Source organism: Equus quagga, chromosome 2 (genome assembly GCF_021613505.1).
Source record: "Equus quagga isolate Etosha38 chromosome 2, UCLA_HA_Equagga_1.0, whole genome shotgun sequence".
NCBI lineage: Eukaryota > Metazoa > Chordata > Mammalia > Perissodactyla > Equidae > Equus > Equus quagga.
Window position 1 is genome coordinate 61,757,902 of NC_060268.1, and position 19,982 is coordinate 61,777,883.

The following is a 19,982-nucleotide window of genomic DNA, read 5'->3' on the forward strand; positions in this document are numbered from 1 at the left end:
ACACACACACACACACACACATCTCTTGGGGGCAGTGGAGGGTAAGCAATGCAAGGAGTTTATTTCTGTGGGCAGGTCGATGACCTCACTCTCTTATACCCCAGATGATCACGGTAATGTAAGGATTTTCCTCCTTCCCTTTCTCAGCCGGGGCTCTGAGGGATGGGCCGGCTTCCTCTGGTCTCTGACAGAGACACTACACCAGCGCACAGGCCATGCTTCTCCTCCCTGCCGTCCCTGGTGGCCGTTTAGAGAAATTGTCTCTTGGGAAGAGGAAGGCCCGAGCCGCTTACCACGTTCCCCCAGGGACAGCTTATCAGCCCATCTTTTCCTGCAGTGCCAGGTGACAGGGAGCCAAGCTCTTGATCTGTAAGGCAGGTGGTCTGAGGGTTCCCTGGCTACCGGAACCAACGTGTAGGGTCCCTCTGCAGGGCTGGGGGGAAGCCCATGGGACTCCACCCCACGGGCAGCTGTGTTCCCTCGTGCCCAGCAGGCATACGCAACACGTTGTTTTAGGAGCGTTAGTAGACGGGGAGCAGCGTCAGCCCGAGCTCGATCTGACTATAAACACGTGAACCCCAAACAGCCCTGGCTTGGGGATGCCTGCACAGTAAGGCAGAGCTGGAGGACCCCTGCATCGAGGGCACGCCCGCCGTGTGCCGGGGCCTGGGCCGGGCGCTCTGAAGACAGGGTGCCCAGTCATCCCCGGAGTCAGGCGGGTATTTCACAGCTGAGGGGCCCTGGGGGTGCCCGGCATCTGCCAGCTCAGCCTTAGCCTCGGCTATCAAACAATCTTTTTTTAAAAAAGTTGCTTGGCCTGTCCTACCAAGAGGCCGGGGGGCCACAAAGGAGAGTGTGAGGAGTAGAGGCCGCAGTGGAAAGAGAATGGAGCTGAGATGAGAAATCCCAGGTTGCATTCCCGCAGCCCTTGTGGAGCACTTGCCGCACAGCCGGTCTTGTGCTCGGCAGTCCAGGAATGCAGAAGGCCCTCGAGGAACGCATGAGGCCTGGCTCTTTGACTGACCTCACTGTACAGCAGGGTGGCTGTGACAGGCAAATGAGAGCACCTCAAAGACTTGTTAAGGTACAACTTGATTTTCATAATAGTGTCTTATAGCAGTCCACAAAGCACTTTCACACCCTTTATTTCATTGGAGCCTCACAGCTGTTCTAGGAAAAAGCTATGAATTATATCCATTGTACAGATGGAGAAACAAATTCAGAGAGGCCAGCGACTTATGAAAGGTCATGAGCTAGGGCTTCAGAGGACACAATGCTGCTTGCATTACAGCTCAGGGACTTAAGTAGCTTCAGCATCACCTGGCAACTCGTTAGAAATGCTCATTTTTGGGCCCTGCCCCAGACTTCCTGAGTCAGAAACCCAGGGTGTGGGCAGCCATCTGGGTTTTCACAAGCCCCCAGGTGGTTCGGATGCAAGCTCAAGTTTGAGAAGTGCTGAAGACCGGCCGTGCTCCCCAGCTTTAACACTCCTGCGAATCACCTGGGATCTTCTCCAATGGTAGATTCTGCTTCAGTCCCTGGTGGGCCTGCGATTCTGCATTTCTAACCAGTGTTCTTGGTTATCACCTGGGAGCTTGGTTCAAATGCAGATTCCCCAGCCCGCTCCCAGAGGGTGCGATCCTGCTGGCAGAGGTGGGGCCCAGGAACCTGAATTTCCACAAATCCTCCAGGTTGCCGGGGCCTCACACTCTGAGGATCTCTTCTCTAGAGTTCAGGCTTGCAGATACCCACCCTAGCCTCATTTTCAAAGGTTTTCCTCCTCCACACCCCATCTCCACTGGCCTTGAACCACCCATCTGATTTCCTGCCAAACTGTGGGTTAAGGGGTACGAGTGGGAGGCCATCCCTGAGCCAGTGGGGCCCTCAGTTCCTCAAAATAGGTCAGGAGTCTGGCACAGACCAGGCTCGGTGGCTGCAAATAGAAACCATCTGTTGGGCCTGTGCTTTGAGTTCCACCGCCCCTGCTGCACTGTGCAGAGAAACACAGAACTCAGAACCCCCGTGGGGGGTGGGTGCTTCCCAGGATGGGGCCTCCCTGCCTCAGACACTCCACTCTGGGTTGGCCTCAGGGAAGAGGTGGCAGCACCATGTCCCACCACCTCCCGGAAAGGAGGCTTGCAATGGGGACTGGTCATCAGGTGACCTTGCTGTGTGACCTTAGACAAGTCACTTCCCCTCTCTGGCCCTCAGTCTGTGAAATGAGAGGCTGGATTTTAGTGGACCCAAGGGTCCTTTTCAGATCCGGCAGGGTATGGTTCTGTGAAAGCCTTTTTGTTTCAAGACTACATGTAGGAAAAGTCAGGCCCATAGGGAGGCAGACATTTCCTTCTCCCGGCTTTCTGCCCAGGCCGCATCTTACAAGTTGGGATCTGGTCCTGCAGATAAGCGGATGGACGAGGTTTATATCTGGGAGTACCACAGGGGCTTTTAGAGGCTTTGAGAGGAAGAGTCAGGGTCACGCTTCCTTATCCCTGTCCTGTTCCTTCACTCATTCGTGTATTCAGTAAACATTTACTCAGCCCAGTGGTAAGTCCTGGAAAAATAAGTCAGAGTGAGACTCAGTCCCTGCCCTCATAACATCCAGCGTGGCTGAGGACCTGGTGTCAGGTCTGAGCTCAGATCCCAGCTCGCCCACTTAAGAGATGTTGGGCAAGCCCATTTGCATCTGTAAATGGGAATAATGGTGGTCCTTGGGGTTGTCATAAGGATTACAGGATATAATGAATGTAAAATTCTTGGCTCACAGTGAGCACTCGATAAATGTTGGCTGTTGTTATTAGTGTGATGAGCCAGGAAAAGGGGATCACAGGACAGAATCTGGGGGCTTCAGGAAACACTTCCCAGCTCAGGGGCCATCTCAGGGGGAGGTGGCAAGCTCTCCGGAAGAGCGTGGAGCAGAGGAGGCCGGCAGCCTTCTCTTCACATGTCCGGTGCTCTCAGCAGAGCGGGAAAGGCAGCGGGGATTCAGGGCAGAGGCTGCTCCAGGAACAGACTCCGTGTCTGGCTGGACTTGTGTTGGGGGATGGGCAGAGTGCAGCATCCACACAGGCTGGATCTTACCCTCCCTTCAGCAGACTGTTGAGAAGGCGCCATCCCAGCCTTGTTCATTCCCACTTGACTTTGATCTGCTGCTTGATAGTGTAAGGGAGGCCGAACAGAGCTCGGTGGAGGGGAGGAATCTCCATTTCGTGGTTGAGAAGACTGAGGGCCCGCCCGAGAGGCTCTGAGGGTTCTTAGGAGAGCTGCCCTGGAACCCGGGCAGTCCACATTTGCGGGGGATGGAGAGAAAGTCACTGGGGTGACTCCAGGTCATGGCTTTCCTTGGTCCCTGTGCATCCCAGCCAGGAGCTCCCAGGTGTGGAGGTTCAGTTTGGTTCTTTCTTCTAGGATGTGACCTTTGGGGGGCTAATTAATATTCTACCAGTGCTGTCCAATAGAATTGTTTGCAGTGATGGAAATGCTCTGTAATCTGTGCTGTTCAATATGGTAGCCACTAGTCACATGTGGCTAGTGAGCCCTCAAAATGTAACGCTTAGTCTGAGGAGCCGAATTTTTAATCTGGTTTAACTTCAGTGACTCTGAATGTAAACACTGGCATGTGGCTGGTAGCTGCCGTGTGGGACGGTCCAGCTTTGGCCTGTTCTTAGGTGGATCGGCTAGAGCAGATATTCTCTGACACTAGTGTCTACAGATAGTGCCTTCCTAACATGCTCCTCAGTCGACTCCGATGCATAGCCAGGTTAGGGGATCACCAGACCAGGGGTCTGAGAGATGCTGTCCTGGGGGAAGTCGTAAAAACCATACAGTTCATGTGATCTTCCATTCGCTGTCTATCTCAGTGGCACCTACCTCTTTTCCTGTCATCTTATTTCCATTGCAGTTTAACTCTAGCCCAACGACACATGCAGTGATGCCACATGGGGACCTTGAAATAGCCGTGGTGAGAGTACTTACACCATGGAAATTGGCCAACACTGTATCAGGGCTCCCGTCTGCCTCAGAGAGCTGGTTGTTAACCACTCACCAGCACACCACTGCCCTAGACCCATGGCAGGTACGTTCTTCTAGCATTTACCACGCACCAAATACTGTTGGTAGGCCTTGCTGATACAGCAGGAAGCAGAAGAGACAGGAAGCCCTGCCCTCCTGGAGCTGACGTTCTGGGGGAGGAGGGCATGACCAGAGTAGTGAAATATGTCGTGTGTTGATAATGACATGCTCAGGGAAGGTCTCACTGAGAGGTCGCTTTTGAGCAAAGACCTGCAGGAAGTGAGAAAAGAAGCATTCCAAGAAGGGGGATGGCACCCTCGCGAGGAGGTCATGCTATGGATACAGCGAACTGAGTCTCAGGGAGGTCGGCCTGGGGGAGGTGGAGCAGGACTGGCACACGGGTCACTGGCCACAGAGTCCGCTCTCCTGACCCTGCGAGCTCTTGGCCTGAAAGTGGGACGGGGTCAGTGAGGCAGCCTCCTCCACCCTGCGCCCCTGCGAAAACTGGCCGTGGCGTAGGGTGCGGAGAACTCAGACAGAAGGTATGTGGCTTCTTCATGCTGGGGTTCTCCTCAGAGTTCTGGAAGCCAGTGAGAACCAGGAAGACCATGCAATGGCAGAGCTGGAGGGTAGGGTGATGGCCCAAACGCCTGTGGGGGAAGAGCCAGGATCTGCCTGAGGGTCCCCAGCGAGTTAGTGGCTGAGCCAGCTGGAAGGCAGGTTTCTGGCATCTTTCCTCACACCAGAGGTTCTCAAATTGGGTTCCGTGTGGGCCCCGGGTTCCACAGGGCAGTCCCAGGACCATGGCTTGAAGGTGCTGCCAGCTTCCTGCTAGACTTGAACGCAAATAGCTCTGACTTTGCTCATTTTACCTTTGGAATTCTGAGTAATATTTATTACTAAAAAGGTAAGATCATAGCCTTTCATTTTACAGAGGAGGAAACTGAAGATTAGCGTCCATCTCCGTAGTTACCGCCTGGCCCTGGAGCTTCTCGGGCTGCGGCAGATTCACTGCTGCTCCCTCCAGTTTGGGATCATGCACTGTTCCTCCTGTGTGCCCAGCCCTGGGCTCGGGAAAGCAGAACTGGCTCAGAGATGCGGGAGGAACAAGTGACCGGCTGTCGCTCAGGGACCCAGAATGTCGGAGGCGAATGCGACGGAGATGTCGAGAGTATATCTGCCGTCCTGAGAGCCGCACACCATTTGCAAAGCCCCTCCCCCGGGTTCTCCTCTCCCATCTTCAGAGGGATTCCAGGATGCAGGTGCGGTTGATACCCACATTTCACCCAAGAGGACACTGAGCCTGGAGAGGGAAGGTGGCTTGTCCCGGGTCACACAGCTAGTGACCCAAACCAGAGTGAAAACGCCAGCCCTTCTCCGACAGCAGTGGGACAAAGAGAGGTTCTGCCACAGATCCGGATGGGCAGCCGCCTGGGAACGAGTGCCCAGCAGTCGCCAGGGCAGATCCCGGGGGCTCCTGGGCTCCCTCAGCTGACAGCTCTCCCCCAAGTATATTGCCCTGAGCTGCCCCCTCACCTGAGCTGGAGACAAGAGAAAAACTGCCCTGGTACGTTTTTCCATTCCAGTTAAAGGACTGAATTTTAGCCATCATCGTCTAGAAACTGCGCCTGCTGGCCGCAATAAATCATTCTCGGGACCCGAGGACAGGATACAATTTGCTTCCATGTGGAGTGTACGTAGTGATTATCTCAGAGGAGCAAAAAGCCAGCCTCCATTTCTTAAGAGTCTATAAGGGCCATTCAGCTGTGAAATGAATACTCTTCATTCCGGACCCTCCCATCTCGAGGGAAACCGGGTTGGCCCTGGGCCTGGGGAGACGCCGCCAGGGAGCGGGCCAGCAGCTGGGCACATCTGGAGGCCAGAGCCTGCCCTCCCACCTCCTGACCCTTGGCCCAGCCCAGCCGGCCCCCTCCTCCTCCTGGCAGAGCCTGGCCTCCCCAAGTAAATACTTAATTCAGGTCAGAGCCTCTCCCTTGCAGGAGAAGGGGAGAGGGTGGAGCTAGTGGGTGGTACCCACCCTGGGCCAGACACCTTGCCAGGCACTTTGCATTTGGTCACTTCATTGCATCCAGTGAGCTGGGCAACGGACACTGTTCCCATTTTACAAGTAAAGAAACTGATGCTCAGAAAGGTTGAGTAACTAGTCTAAAGTCACACAGCTAACAAATGGCAGAGGCAAGATAGAAACCTTTGGATTCTTTCTGACTCTAAAAACCCTGACTACTATAGAGTTTCTTTACACTTCTGTGTAGTGCCCTTCAGTATATGGAGCAAGGGTGGAGGGTAAGAGTTTGAGTAGAGAGCCCAGAGGAGGAGAAGATGTGTATTAGATTGGAATAAACAGTAGATCAGGAGTCAGAAGTTCTTGGCTGAAGTCTTGCTCTGCCGCTTTTACAGCTTGTGACTTTGGGCTAGTTTCTTAACCCCTCTGAGCCTCAAATTAGTCGTATATATAGGCTATATTTTCAATGGGATTATAGTGTCTGCCCAGCTCCGCCCACTGGTCAGCTGGGGGGTTGGTGAATGAGGTGGTGTCTGCAGAGGGTCACAGCTGTGGCTGTGGGTGGGCTTTTAGGGACAGTTCCACAGCCACTGGTCCCCTTACCGATTCTGTGCTGTCGGCCACAGAGACTCTCTCAGCCCCAGCCTGAGAGCTGTGCTGAATTCAGAGGCCTTGTGTCCTGGTGACAAGGAGCCCAAGGAGATGGGGCTGCATGATGAGAAGAACACACAATGAAGAGGAAGAGCTTTGACCCAGAAGCACTAATGGGGGGAGGCAGGGGACAGACCGCATCCTTTGGGCAGGGCTGGAGCATCCCCCTGAAAATGGACCTCAGCATCTCAGCAGGCTGAGTCACAGCCCTGGGCGAGCTCTGAGGGAGACCAGCCTGGCGTCCAGGGAAGCAGGCATGAACCTGACCTTGGCTCTTGCCCTCCTGCCGACCTGACAGAGTACTCAGGCAGAGCCACTCAGAGGCTCCTGCCAGACAGGAACCTGGACCCGGCCTGGGCCCGTGGGGCTGTGCAGGGCGGTGGGGCTGTGCAGGGCCAGAAGGAGTTGGATGATCTGATAACTTACAATCCGGTAACCAAAGAGAGAAAACATACAATACCTAAAGCTGGAAGCAAGTGGCAAAGCATAATCTCCTCTGTGGGATGCCCTAGGGGGAGATGGCACTTGTCACCGGAGCCCTTGTCTTTCAGGGTCACTGCTACCCAGTGGGAGTGGGAGGCATTATGATCCCTGTTTTACAGAGAAGCAAGGTCCCTGGCCAGGGTGGCAGACCTGGGATGGCTGCTGGTACGCTCCCACCCCAACGCTCCTCTCTGTTGCAACAAGGTGTCTTTAATAAAGTAGAGGAACTCTCTTATCTGGGGGCTGGGAGCCCATCTAGTCCCATCCTTTCTTCCCTGTTGCCCTTGACCAGAGGTCACTCACTGAAATCTTGAACGCCTCCAGTGTTGGGAAGCTCATTATCTGTCAAGGCAGCTTCTTTTTCCATCTCAGGCAGCTCTAACCATTAAGAAAGTCCTTCCTTTGGGGGAGCTCAAATGTGTCTCAATCTTGTGCTCATTGCTCTTGAAAGGTTCAGAGAGAGAGAGAGTGTCCTCCCCTCAGTAGAACTAGCTGGTGGGAAATCCACCAGGATCTAGGCTGGCCGTGGGGGTGAGGGGCAAAGGGCAAAGGGCCACATTTTCAGGTCCCCTCTTGGCTGCCCACTCTGACTTCCCTTGAGGCCTGGGCAGCTCCTCCAGTGCCAGCCTCGGTGTGGCCTCCTCCCCCGGGCGGCATAGGGAGGAGTCTTTTCTGCTTCCTGCCCGCGCCCCCAAGTGTGTGACCTCAGACTGAAGTCAGCCTCTTAGTAACCTCGGGCGGAAAGGTCAGACCTCCAGGGCCTGCAGACGCCCTGCTTTGGCCCACACTGTGCGCCTGTGCCTGATCTAGCCTCCCGAGCCTTCCAGGCTTCTGTGCACCAACCTCCAGAACAAACCCTCAGCACTGGCCAGCTGGGCCCCTCACTGCCGCCACCGAGAGCAGGCGCATGCTCACATGCTCTGCCCTCTCCTCTCTATCCTCACCCCCACCAAAGCCAAGCGAATAGTAACAGGGGCATCCTTAACCCGAATCAAACCAAGGCTTTACACCTGACTCCTCAGGGTTACAGGGGATACAGGAATGACTTAGAAGATGTCACAGAGCAACGTGAGACAAATCACTGGAACATTTAAGAGAACGGACTTGATGTCTTCAAAAGATCAATGTCACTAAAAAAAAAAAGGTGAAGGGAGTGTTCTGGATTTAAAGGAGGCACAAGAGGTGTCACAACCAAATGAAAACACTTGGGAGCAACGTGGCTCCCAATCCTAGTTCAAAATATGGAATAGCTGTAAAAGGCATTTTGGAGAATTTTGAGTATGGGCTGGGTATTGGATGGTATCAAGGAATTGTGAATTTTCTTAGGTGCGATCATGGTGCTGTCCTAACATAGGAAATTGGCTTCCTTTGTGGGAAATGCGTGCTGATGTAATGAGGGCAGGAGTCATGATGTTTGCAACTTCCTTTCAAATGATTGCACAAAAGAAAGAAAAGAAATAAGTAGCTACACACACACATGCACACAGAAAAAGAAATATGGTAAAATGTTAATGATAATTAACCTAGGTGGTGGGTGATGATTGTACCATTCTCCCAACTATTTTTATATGTTAAAATATTTCATAATAAAAAGTTGGAGAAGGGGCTGGCCTGGTAGCATAGTGGTTAAGTTTGTGCACTCCACTTTGGCGGCCCGGGGTTTGTGGGTTCCGATCCCAGGCACGAACCTGTACACCACTCATCAAGCCACACTGTGGTGGCATCCCACATACAAAATAGAGGAAGATTGGAACAGATGTTAGCTCAGGGCCAATCTTCCTCACCAAAAAGACAAAAAAAACACTTGGAAGGAACACAATATGGACTGCAGAGTCATGACAGGTTCAAGTCAACCCTGGGCTTGCTAACTGTCTGAACTTGGGCTGAGTCTGTTTCCCACCCTGTACAACAAGGATGGTCCAACCTTCTTGGGGGTTATGAGACTAACCATGTGTGCCCAGTGCCTGGTGCTGTCTCAGTTCATGGCCCCCTCCTCCATGAAGCCCGCCCTGATCCGCCCGCTTCCCTGACCTCTCATTCCTGTAGCACTCACTCTCTCTATAGTCTGCTTGCCACCAAGCCTCTGTCTGATTCCCGTAAACTTCTCAGGCATCGGTTTCATTCCCTGCAGTGGCCTGTAAGAGACTCGAAAGCAGGGTCTGCGTCTGGTGTTTTCCAGGGCGCCTCTCATTAGGCTGGGCCCACGGGAACAGCAGTGATATTTTATCTTGAATAGGGCCTTGCGCCTGTGTAATCTCATTTGATTCTTAAAACAACCACATAAAGTCAGAAATTATGGATCTCATTTTAGAGATGGAGCACCTCAGGGAGACGAAGTGTCTTCCCCAAGGTTAGTAGGAGTCCGAGCGGGTGTGGAAGCCCAGGACGCAGACTCCCGGTTCAGCGCTCGGCCCTGCAGGCTTGCTGGGGGTTCGTGTGGGGTGAAGCTGCAGGCCCAGTGACGAGGAACCACAGCTCATCAAGGGCCCCCTGGCCTCCCTCCCCCAGTCTTTCCAAAGGCCCAGCAAGAGAGTCTCTATCGGGACCCAGCCCCGGACTACCAGCCAATGGGGAGAGGCCAGTGCCCTGGATGCTGAGAACAAAGGTTTTGGGACGACATTCTCCGTTTTTCCCAAGAGAGAGGACTATATCATCCTAGGCCCTGCCGGGAAGCCCCACTTCCACGCTCACGGGAAGAACGTGCCTGCTGAGTGCAGGCCCTGGTCCTCCAGGACGTAGCATCCAGCTCGGGAAAGCCAGATGGGCTGCGAGGGGCCACCAGACTGTGTGCAAGAAGGCTGCCAGGGTGCCCGCCAGGAGCCTCAGCCACCAGGGCCTCTTTGCTATGTCTGCTCCCCTAGGACTGGGGAGCTGGGGAGAGGACGGAGAGAGGGAGAAAGGGCCGAAAGAGCAAAAGGCGGAAGGAGGGAGAGGAGGAAGAGGCGAGGTCAGATGGGAAAACAGCCAGGGGTCGCTGGCTCCTCCCAGGCAACATGGGTACTGTGTGGAGGGCAGCGGAGAGCCAGCCGGGCCAGCTCACACAGATGTCTCGGAGCTCTGGGACAGCACGTTTCCCAGGAGGCCCGTGTCAATCCCTCAGCCATGTTGGACCCAGGCCCCTCCTCTCAGCCTGCAGGGCTTTGGAGGGTTCCACATGGACTGGGGGTGGGCAGCACAGAGCCCAGCCCTTCCTCTCCTGCCTCGTATTCTGCTCTGTTAAGTGAGCGTCCCGAGAGGGGCCAGGCCGTGCTGTGCACATCTTGGCAGCTTGGGACTGACTCCTCCGCACACTTGGAGGTAGTGGGGATTATTAGCTTCCTTTGTATAAGAGCAGATGGAGGTGGCACAGAGAGGTCAAGGAGATTGCCCAAGTCACACAGCTAGGCAGCAGCAGAAGCAGCACTGGCGTCTAGGTCTGCGTGGCTCCCAGTCCAGTTCTTATTACCCTTCCCCTCACAGCCGCCCTGAGACCCTGCAGTGAAGTCTGCACCTGGGAAGAGCACAAAGCTGGGCCATTATCAACAGGCCTTGTTCGGCCCCTCCCAGGTACCCAGCCACGGGCTGTGCTGGGGGTGGAGAGAAATTGAGATCCTGCTCACGGACGTGGGCTAGGAAGCGGCTCCCTGGGCCTTGTGTTCTGCTGGAGGCTGAACTGCTCCCGTCTGTCTCCCACCAGGCTGGGCTCCCTCCAAGGAGGGGCTGGCCTGTCACAGGACTGGGTGCCCAGCAGGGCTCCCCACGGCATCTGGGACCCATCTGAGGTGCCCAGGAAGATCACAGACCAGTCTTCAGTCCTGCTCAGAGGTCCTGGGGTCACTGCCTGCCTTCACAGAGCTGAGACCTGCCTTCGGGAAGAGAGAGCCTCTGAAAAGGTCTAGACCAGGAGCCGAGGGGGAAGTGCTGGATCTCCGGTTCTGAGGAGGTCGCCGCGCACTGTGCCGGCAGAGTTGAGTCCAGCCCTGAAGGCTGAGGTTGGGCTGGGCAGAGGAGGGGGGCAAAGGCATTCCAGGCCAGCAAGGAACAACAGGTTGGAATGAGCAAGTGTGCCACCTCCTTTCTCTTCTGTGGGAACTGTGAGATCTAGAATCTTCTAGAATGTTCTAAAATGTTCTGGAAGAGACAGAGCGATTCCCAGCACTCCTGTATCAGATTGAATTTTTGCCAGGCCCATGAACCACCTATACTATATTTTTCATGCTGTATTTTTCTTTGAATTGATTCTTTATTTTTTAACTTAGCCTTATTAGCAATAATATCCATGAAATGATGGATTTTGCATGCAAGTTATATTTTTTCAGATGCAAAGTAAAATAAACACTAACTACTAAAATTTAAAACTTCATCTCTGTACCACGTAAAGGAACCGTGAATGACGCCCCCAGAACTCCACTCTGGGGATCGATAATGTAATCCAGATGAGGAGTCAGAAACCAGGGCGGAAGGGGCTTGCCTGGGGTCACACAGCCAGGAGTGACCAGCCAGGCTCCCGGCCAGCCGGTGAGCCGGCCTCTCCAGCAGACTTTGTCCTGAACAGCCTTGGGCAGAACTTGGCAGAGAGAGCAGAAGGCAGGCGGGAATGGGGTACAGTGTGGGCAGGGGATGGGGCGTAGGGAGGAGTGGAGAGTGACCTGGGGGAGAGGAGAAGGGCTCGGGGTGGGGGGCCCAGAGAGCTGGGGAAGAGGGGTTGCCTGAAGGTGAGGAGGCTTCCCTGGGATTCTCCTCATTGGAGCTGAACTTGTTCCTTCAAGAAAGGCCTTTGTAGCTGAGCTCCCGGCTTTATTTAAATCAAATGCAAAGTTTTGTTTTCAGTCAAATTCCTTCGGTGGGTTTCCTGATTCTGTGTGGTGGTGGCTCCTTTTGTTTTCTTCCCCTCGGAAATTTCATGTGAAGAAATGAGCTTGTCCCTTTCTGCCCTGAGATGGGGTGGGAGACTCAAGGCACCTCAGGAGATTTGGCAGGAAGGAGAGACCATAGATGATGGTGAAGTTGGGTCAGAAGCATGTTCGTTTTACAGAGCACTTATTGAGCGCCTGCTGTATGCCACGCCCCTGGCTGGGGACATGCGTGTGGCTCGTTGCACTTGGTTACGTGTCTGCCAGGATAACACCTGTGGGGCTCCATGTGTCATGCTGCCCATCTTTGGGGCTTCCCCATAGGAAGGTGCCACCTTACAGCGACGCTGGACTCCATTGTGGGCGGCCCATCCATTGTCCCCCACCCCCTCGTGCACACCCATGTTCTCTGCTGTGCATAGCATGGGACAGGCGTGTGGTAGGAGCTGGTTGGTTGGTTGGTTTGAGCCTGAGTCACTGATGATGGGTGGGGAGGGTTGGGGAGGGGACCACTCATTCCATTCGCTAGAACAGGGGCTCCCAAACTTCCGTGTGCTTCTGTCCCCCTGAGAGTGGAGGGGAGAAGCTGGATTAAGTGCTAATTTCTGGGCCCCATCCCCAAATATTGGATTCAGGAGGTCTGGATTGGGACCCAGGAATCAGCATTTCTAACAAGTGATGTGGGAGGCTCAGAAACCTCTTCCACCCCAGACGATTTTGATACAGGTGATCTGTGGGCCACACACTGAGAAACCTGGCTACAAAGGGTAGTCTGGCATAGGAAAAAGTCTCAGATTTCCAGTCAGGAGACCTGTGTTCATGGCCCCACTCCTTAGCTGTGTGGCCTTGGACAAGTCACTTACCCTCTCTGTGCCTAGTGATGATGATGATATATAGGACTAAGAGGTTTCTGAGGGTGCACTTGTGGATTAGAAGTCCTAGAGAGAACCAGAGGAGGGTATGACAATGGGTGGTCTTTTGCCTCCTTGCACGTAGAGGAGCACATCTTCTTCCCCTGTCCCCTGGTCATCAGCAGTGTTCTCTCCATCTGTGAACACCCACTTCCTCCCTCTGCCTCCCTACTGAATTGAGCAGTTTCTTGCACGCAGGAGGCAGCCCATACATGTTGTTGGGTGGATGGTCTGCTCTATCAGGTGGTACCTCCCTTGGAAGGGAAAGGACCCGGCATCCTTTCTGGAAAGTGGGATGGGAGTGTGGACCAACAGCAGGAAATGTGTGAATGCACTCATGCCACTCTTTGCCCCTGTAGGACTTTATTGAAAGAGCATGTCCTCCAGCGCAGGACCGGGCATGCAATTCTTGGAGGCTCCTTGTCCTCTCCCTGCGCCCTGAGCGGGGTCACCAGGGCTCGCTCTCCTCCTGCATCCCTGGGGAGCAGCGTCCCCTCCCCACTCTCCAGCCCAGCCCCTTCAGGAAGCAGTGACCAGCCTGACCCTTGTCCCTCCTGGCCCCTCACAGATGTCCTGGCGTCCGCAATACCGCAGCTCCAAGTTCCGGAACGTCTATGGGAAAGTGGCCAACCGGGAGCACTGCTTCGACGGGATCCCCATCACCAAGAATGTGCATGATAACCACTTCTGTGCTGTCAACGCCCGCTTCCTGGCCATCGTCACGGAGAGCGCGGGAGGAGGCTCCTTTCTCGTCATCCCCCTGGAGCAGGTAGGCGCCTTGCACGTCCCTCGCCAGGGCTGCAGCCCCAGGGCGGGGAGAACCTCACTGTTGGGACTCTTGCCCTTATTTCTGCCCCTTCCCCCGTCTTTTACTTCCTCATCCTGTGTCAGTGGCTGTGCCTTCTCTACGGTTTTCCTGAGATTCACCAGAACAAGTGCAGGCCGGGATACAGGAGACCCGAGATCTGTTTCCAGAACTCCCCAAAAGTGTGCATTTGGACAAGTCCCTTCCCTTGGGGGACATGTGGTTCCTTAACCCGAGGAATTGGGACGCCTGATCTCCAAGGCCGGTTCAGCGCTACAGTTCTCAGTCCTGGATGTCCTTTTGGTTGGGAGCTGGAAGGGATGAGCACCCAGCCATAGACACATTGGGCATGTGCAAAAATGACACGCATTAAAAAACCATGTGAGCTCTCCACTGAGAGGCTGGAAATAATCTACCTTCTCCCTCATCCCCCACCTCCTGTCTAAAGGTTTCCCCCTCTGTGGCTGCCTCCGTGAATATAGCAAATTAAATCTGCCAAGCCTGGATCATGAAATTTTGAAGCTCTGCCATTCAGGCAGAGTCCCCGTGGCCCCTGGGAGGTCACGCGCCTCAGGGAAAGTGCTCGCTGTCAGTCCCGCTTGTTTATGGCTGAGCTCTCCCTTCCCGGCCTGACTCATCTCCACTCCCAGTGTCCGCCAAGCCCCTCAGGGGAAGGAGGAGGCGCGTGCAGCAGGAAGCCGTGGTTCCTGAAATCCACTGTCAGCTAGTGGTGGAGGATGGATTTTTCCAGTCTCTCCTACCCACAATGAGGGAGCACAAATTTGGGAAAGGCTAGGCCAGATCCTCCCTTCCACTGAAGGGGGCAGCTGCACAGACACTGAGGACAGAGCCTGAGGCACAGAGAGGGGAGCCATGGACTTGGTGGCAGGAGGTCTGGGTTCTAGTTGGGCTCTGCCACTTGCCGGCTGTGTGACCTCAGGCATGTCATTTAACCTCCTTGCACCTTATTCTCCTGTGACGGTAAAATGGGCATCCTAAATTCTCCTCTCCCTGCATCTGTGATGTTGGTATCGAGTCAGGTAATGGACATAAAAGCTCCTGGTGAACCACACAGCATGTTAAGGGTGTTTTGGCATTTTCTTAGGTAAGTCGTCAGCTCTGCTTGCTCACGTTGCAGATGCCCACCACAACTGTAACACACTCAGAAGGATTCTGAAATGTAGCTTGCTTCCCTTCCCAAACCAGATGGGCTCAGATATCTGTCTACCTCAGGGACCGGCCAAGCTCCTGCCATAGCAGACCTGCGGGTCCCCAGCACGTGTGGGCCGGTGCTTACTGGGGCTCGAGCCCATTGCTGGCACCCTGCCAGACGCCACTGATGGCGTACAAGGGTCAACAATCAGCGCCTCGCACTGCAACGAAATTAATTCCCCGTGGGTTAAAGATCTAAACATTAAAAAAAGAAGAAAAAGAAAAGGAAAGGAAAGCTACAAATGTATTAGAGGAAGACGGAGAGCATTTTAAAAATCATGTGATGGGGAAAGCCTTCCTAAGCAGGACGAGAATCCTCCAAGCCGTAAAGGAAACAACTAATAGATTAGAATAAATTTTTTAAAAAGGTAAAGTTTCCGTACTGCAATGAGACACGTGAGCAAAATTAGAAGCAAGCCACGTAATTGAGTACAATATTTGCAAAGAGACAAAAGTCCAGAAAATATAAAGTTTCCAGAAAAATCAATAAGAAAAAGAACTCAGAAAATGGGCAAAGGATATGAATAAGCAATTCACAGAAGACAGAATGTTTCTTTTAACCTACTAAATAGGAAAAGATTCAAAACAGTAATTATCTTTGGTATTGCCAAAGGAGTGAGAGAGCAGGCACTCAAATACACTCTTGGTGCATTTGGTGAATTTACAGCTCACTCTTGGTGAAAGGTAGATAAAGGCGACTTTGCAATATTTCTTAAAGTTTAAAGATGCATGTCCACCTGCCCAGCAATTCCGCTTCTAGGATCTATCCCACAGAAATATTCTCAAGGATATATTTAGGAAAAAGGGTTTGCAGCATTTTTTAGTACTCAATTTTTTTTACAAACATCAATTTTTTATTATTTCCTACAGAAATAAAATTTTTCTCTCAACCTCCTTAAAAGCTTCTAAATCTTCCTCTCAATTTCTGCAATGGTACCAAAGAGTTTTATACCATCAGTAGCACTGGTCTAGAGTATGCTCAGATTTTGTAAACACTGCATAAAAAACACTGCAGGAGAAAAAGTACTCTTTACAGAGTGTAAGTCCGTCTCTCTAAAATATACATTGTGTCTGTACACATATATACATACTCAGTGTATGCATACCTTTCAACTTTCTTTGTTCACATTCTGTGATACCTTTTGTTTGAGTTGATTAATGATAGACTGATAGTGATGGCTCAGCCTACCAGTTGGTTTCTATTGTTGTCTCTAATTTCAAGAAGTTTTCACTTTATATAAGTACTTGATTTGTGCAGCACATTTCTAATAGTGAAAATTGGAAGCAACTTGCAAGTCCATCAATAAAGAAATGGGGGAACAAAGTAGGAAACACCCAAGCATTCGTTCTCAGTTGTTCAGCCTCAGAATCACTTTACACTCTTAAAAGTTATTGAGGACCCCCAAGGAGCTTTTGCTTAAATTGGCTATCTCTGTCAATATTTAGTGTATTCAAAATAAAAATGAAGGAATTTCAAAAATATGTATTTGTTAATTAACTTAAAATAACGATAATAAACCCATTCCATCTTCTCCTAAAAAACGTTTATGAAAAATAACTATATTTTCCAAAACAGAAAACATTAGATGAATGGCACTGTTTTACACCTTTGCAAATCTCTTTAAATTGGTCCAGATTAACAGAAGACGTCTGACTTGGCAAACCTTGTTCTGCACTCAGCCCGTTGCTCAGTCTCTGGAAAACTCCACTGTATGCTCCTGAAAGAATGAGAGTGAAAAGGCAAATAATGCCTTAGCACTATTATGAACATAGTTTTAACCCAACAGAGTCCCTGAAAAAGTCTTGGGGATCCTCCACTGATGCAGGGGGATATTTAACGAGAGAAAATGTTATGACACACTGTTAAGTGAAAAAAAAGATAAAATATGATTAATCCCATTAAAAAATATCCATCATGGCTGGCCCAGTGGTGTGGTGGTTAAATTCGTGCGCTCCATTTTAGTGGCCTGGGGTTCGCAGGTTTGGATCCCAGGCATGGAGATAGCACCACTCGTCAAGCCATGCTGTGGCAGTGTCGTCCCACGTTAAAAAAAAAATGGAGGAAGATGGGCACAGATGTTAGCTCAGCAACAATCTTCCTCAAGCAAAAGAGAAAAACCAACATCTATCTATCCATCTACCCATCTAGAAAAGACTGGGAGAATATACATCTAATGTTAAAAGTGGTTCTCTGTGAATATTGGAATCACGAGTGCTCTCATTTTCTTCTTTTTTCCTTAGCTATATTTTCTAAACTTTTTTTAGATGAACACAACATTTCGTGCTTTAGAGAAAAAAACAATAGAAGCAGTTTGTTGACGTGAAGAGGGAGCCCCTGAAGTTTCAGAGGCCGTGCCGCCCAGTGCTGGAGCTCAATTCTGCTCTCCTTTATGTGTGTTGCAAGTGTTTTCTCCCAGAGTAACATGCTGATGAGCTCGCTGGAGAAAATGCGAACAAGATGGAAGTACCTGTGCTGAGGGCCAGGGGTGGTGGCGGCAGGTGGCGGTGCCCGTGATCTAGGGGTCCCTGTGGTCTGAGGCAGGAGCCTGGGGTCTGAGACTTTGTGGAGCAGGGCCCTGCCCTGAAGACGGGCGGCTTAGCAGTGAGGGCAGCCTGCTCCCTGCCCTGCAGCCCCTGTGGAGGCCGTCAGTGTCCCACCCGCAGTGATCAGGGCTGAGCCCGCAGGCGAGGGCCGGGCTGGGCTGGGGCGACTGGGAGGCAGGGCTGACAACTAACAATGACAATAATGCCAAGTCCAGGACGCCTCGTGACAGGGCAGCAGTAGAGATGAGCTGCTCCACATCCGTCACTTTTCTAGGAAGCAGAAACTTATGTTATTTTAGCTCTGGGTTTTTCCCCTCAGTTTGATAGAAATCTCTTACAGTTTCTTACATCATTCAATACCAACACAGAAAAGATTTTGGCCATTTCTTGGCGAATGCTAATCGTCGCCTGAGGCACTGATGATGAGCTGTGCACTCACGTGGCACGCTTTTGCCCCTCCACTGAAGGGCCCCAGACTTTTCCTGAGCAGCCAGAAGGCCACAGACCGTCGTCTGTTTTTGCAGTTCTTCTCGGAAATTTTCCGGCAGCTGTCCGGTGTCCTTCCCGTTCCTGTCTTGCTTCTCTGAGAGGCTGCAGCCAGATGAGATGAGAGCAGCGCTAACCGGGACCCCGAACCCCTCCCGAGGCCGCCCTGCCTTCTGAGGGGGGTGAGGGGGCCTCTCCCTTTGTTCAGATTCGCCCAGAGCCCGCTTGCTGGGGATGTCCATATTTGCGATTAAAAACGTTTCTCAGGGTTGGAAGCCACGTGCACAACAGCTACAAACAACAGCGATGACGACGCCTTGCCTCTGAGCAGCACCCTCGTCCAACAAACTGTCTTTGCCCGTCCTCTTGGGTGGGAGGCGGAGCTGGCCCCGTCCTGCGGCTGGGGAGACGGAGGCTGCAGAGACGGCGGACGGCTGCTCAGGGCAGGAGCTGGCCCTGAAACCAGCTCGCTTACTTCTGAAGGCGCAACTCCCTCCACTGCCCAGGGCTTGGTGACCGGCGCAGTTCTGGGTGGCTGGCAGATCCCGAAGGAGCGGATTTGTCTCCCCGGCTCTTGTTCAGGCTGCTGTTGTGAAGGCCAGACCCTGTTTTTCCCTAGTTAACATTCAGCCGCCAGCTCTCCTTTCTGGAGTGGAATGTTAAGCTGCAGATGGGGGAGCGATCAGCACCCTGATTGCCTGGCACAGCTGGAGGGGCCTTATGAATATTCCAGAGACCGGGCACTGTGCCCAGCGGCCTGATTAATGGCTCGGGGCTCCCCAGGTGCGCTGCCCTTTCCTGCTGCTCTCCACAGGGGCCGCCTGCCGCCTCCACATCCAGGCCACAAGGAGGCCACGGCTGGAAGCAGAGTCCTACGAGCCCAAGCTTTAGCCACTTACCTGGCACCCCAACTGGCACCTGATAGAAAGGAAAGAAACCTGGCCTGGGCATGAGGAGTCTTGGTTCTCCCTGTAACCGGCAGTTCTCAGCCCTGGCTGCATGCTAGGACCACCTGGGGAGCCTTTGAGGGTCTGACATACCTGCTCTTTTTGAATCTCACCTCAAGTCCCATGATGAAAGTACAGTTATTCTCCCCATTTTACAGATGAAGAAACAGAGGCTCTGAGAAGTCAAGCAACTCCTTCAAGACTGCACAGCACACAAGTGGCAGAATTTAAACCCAGGGCTCTCCCAGCCACGTGCCTGCCCACCTCACAGAGGGTTGAGGAGAGGCATGTCTGTAGATGTGCCTTGTGTTATTATTACTGTCATTTGAATGTCTCCAGGGACTTCCTTGAGCATTAATTCAGCCAATACTTGATGAGCTCCTCTGACGTGCGACACCGCGTGCCCACGTCTTCTGGAAGCCAGGAGAGCGGGCATTTCCCAGACCCTTTGGGGAGCTTCCTTTCTGAAGGACTGAAGCAGCGATTTGGGGCGGCAAGGAGAGGTAGAGAGAGGAGTGCTGGAGCAGGGGACCAGACGAGGTGGTGTCATTCCTTTAGTCCTGGGGTGTGGACTGGACACTGGGCACCGTGCTGGGCACTGGGGGCCCAAGTAATGTCAGGCCTGGTCTCTGAGAGGCCCGGGGACATCCCGTTGGTGACCTGGCAGGTGGGGGTGTCCTGACAGGGTCCTGTCCACATCCTGCTCAAGGACCCGTCTCCATGGTATGTGGAGGGAGCTCTTGAACACCTGCTTCTTACCTGCCCCGCCAGCAGGTAAAAATCACGGGGCACCGTCGCATTCTCCAGAAACTGGAGTCCCTGGTTAATTTATGTTCAGATTTAGCTGCATGTAATGAAAATAATCCGATTCTGGGATTGGGGCGCTGGGCTTGGTCTGCAGGTGGGGGTCATTCCTGCCCCTTGTCCAAGCCCTCTGGCCTCCCCTCCTCCCCCACACCTTGCTCAGTCTCAACGGCCTGGAGGCAGGACACTGCCCCCTTGTTCTCTGGGGCTGAGCTCTGGGTGCTGCATTCTCCTTCCCCAACCCACTCAGTGTGGCCTCCTCTTGCACACTCT

The 19,982-nt window shown here is 52.8% G+C and overlaps 1 protein-coding gene across 1 annotated transcript in view; it reads left to right on the plus strand.

The window, feature by feature from the left end:
- Positions 1-19,982, plus strand: part of CORO2B (coronin 2B) — a 94,667-nt gene that overhangs the window by 12,979 nt on the left and 61,706 nt on the right. The window contains exon 2 of the mRNA XM_046655470.1: positions 13,480-13,680. Coding sequence (XP_046511426.1) covers positions 13,480-13,680 — 201 coding nt within the window. The remainder of the gene's footprint in view (positions 1-13,479; positions 13,681-19,982) is intronic.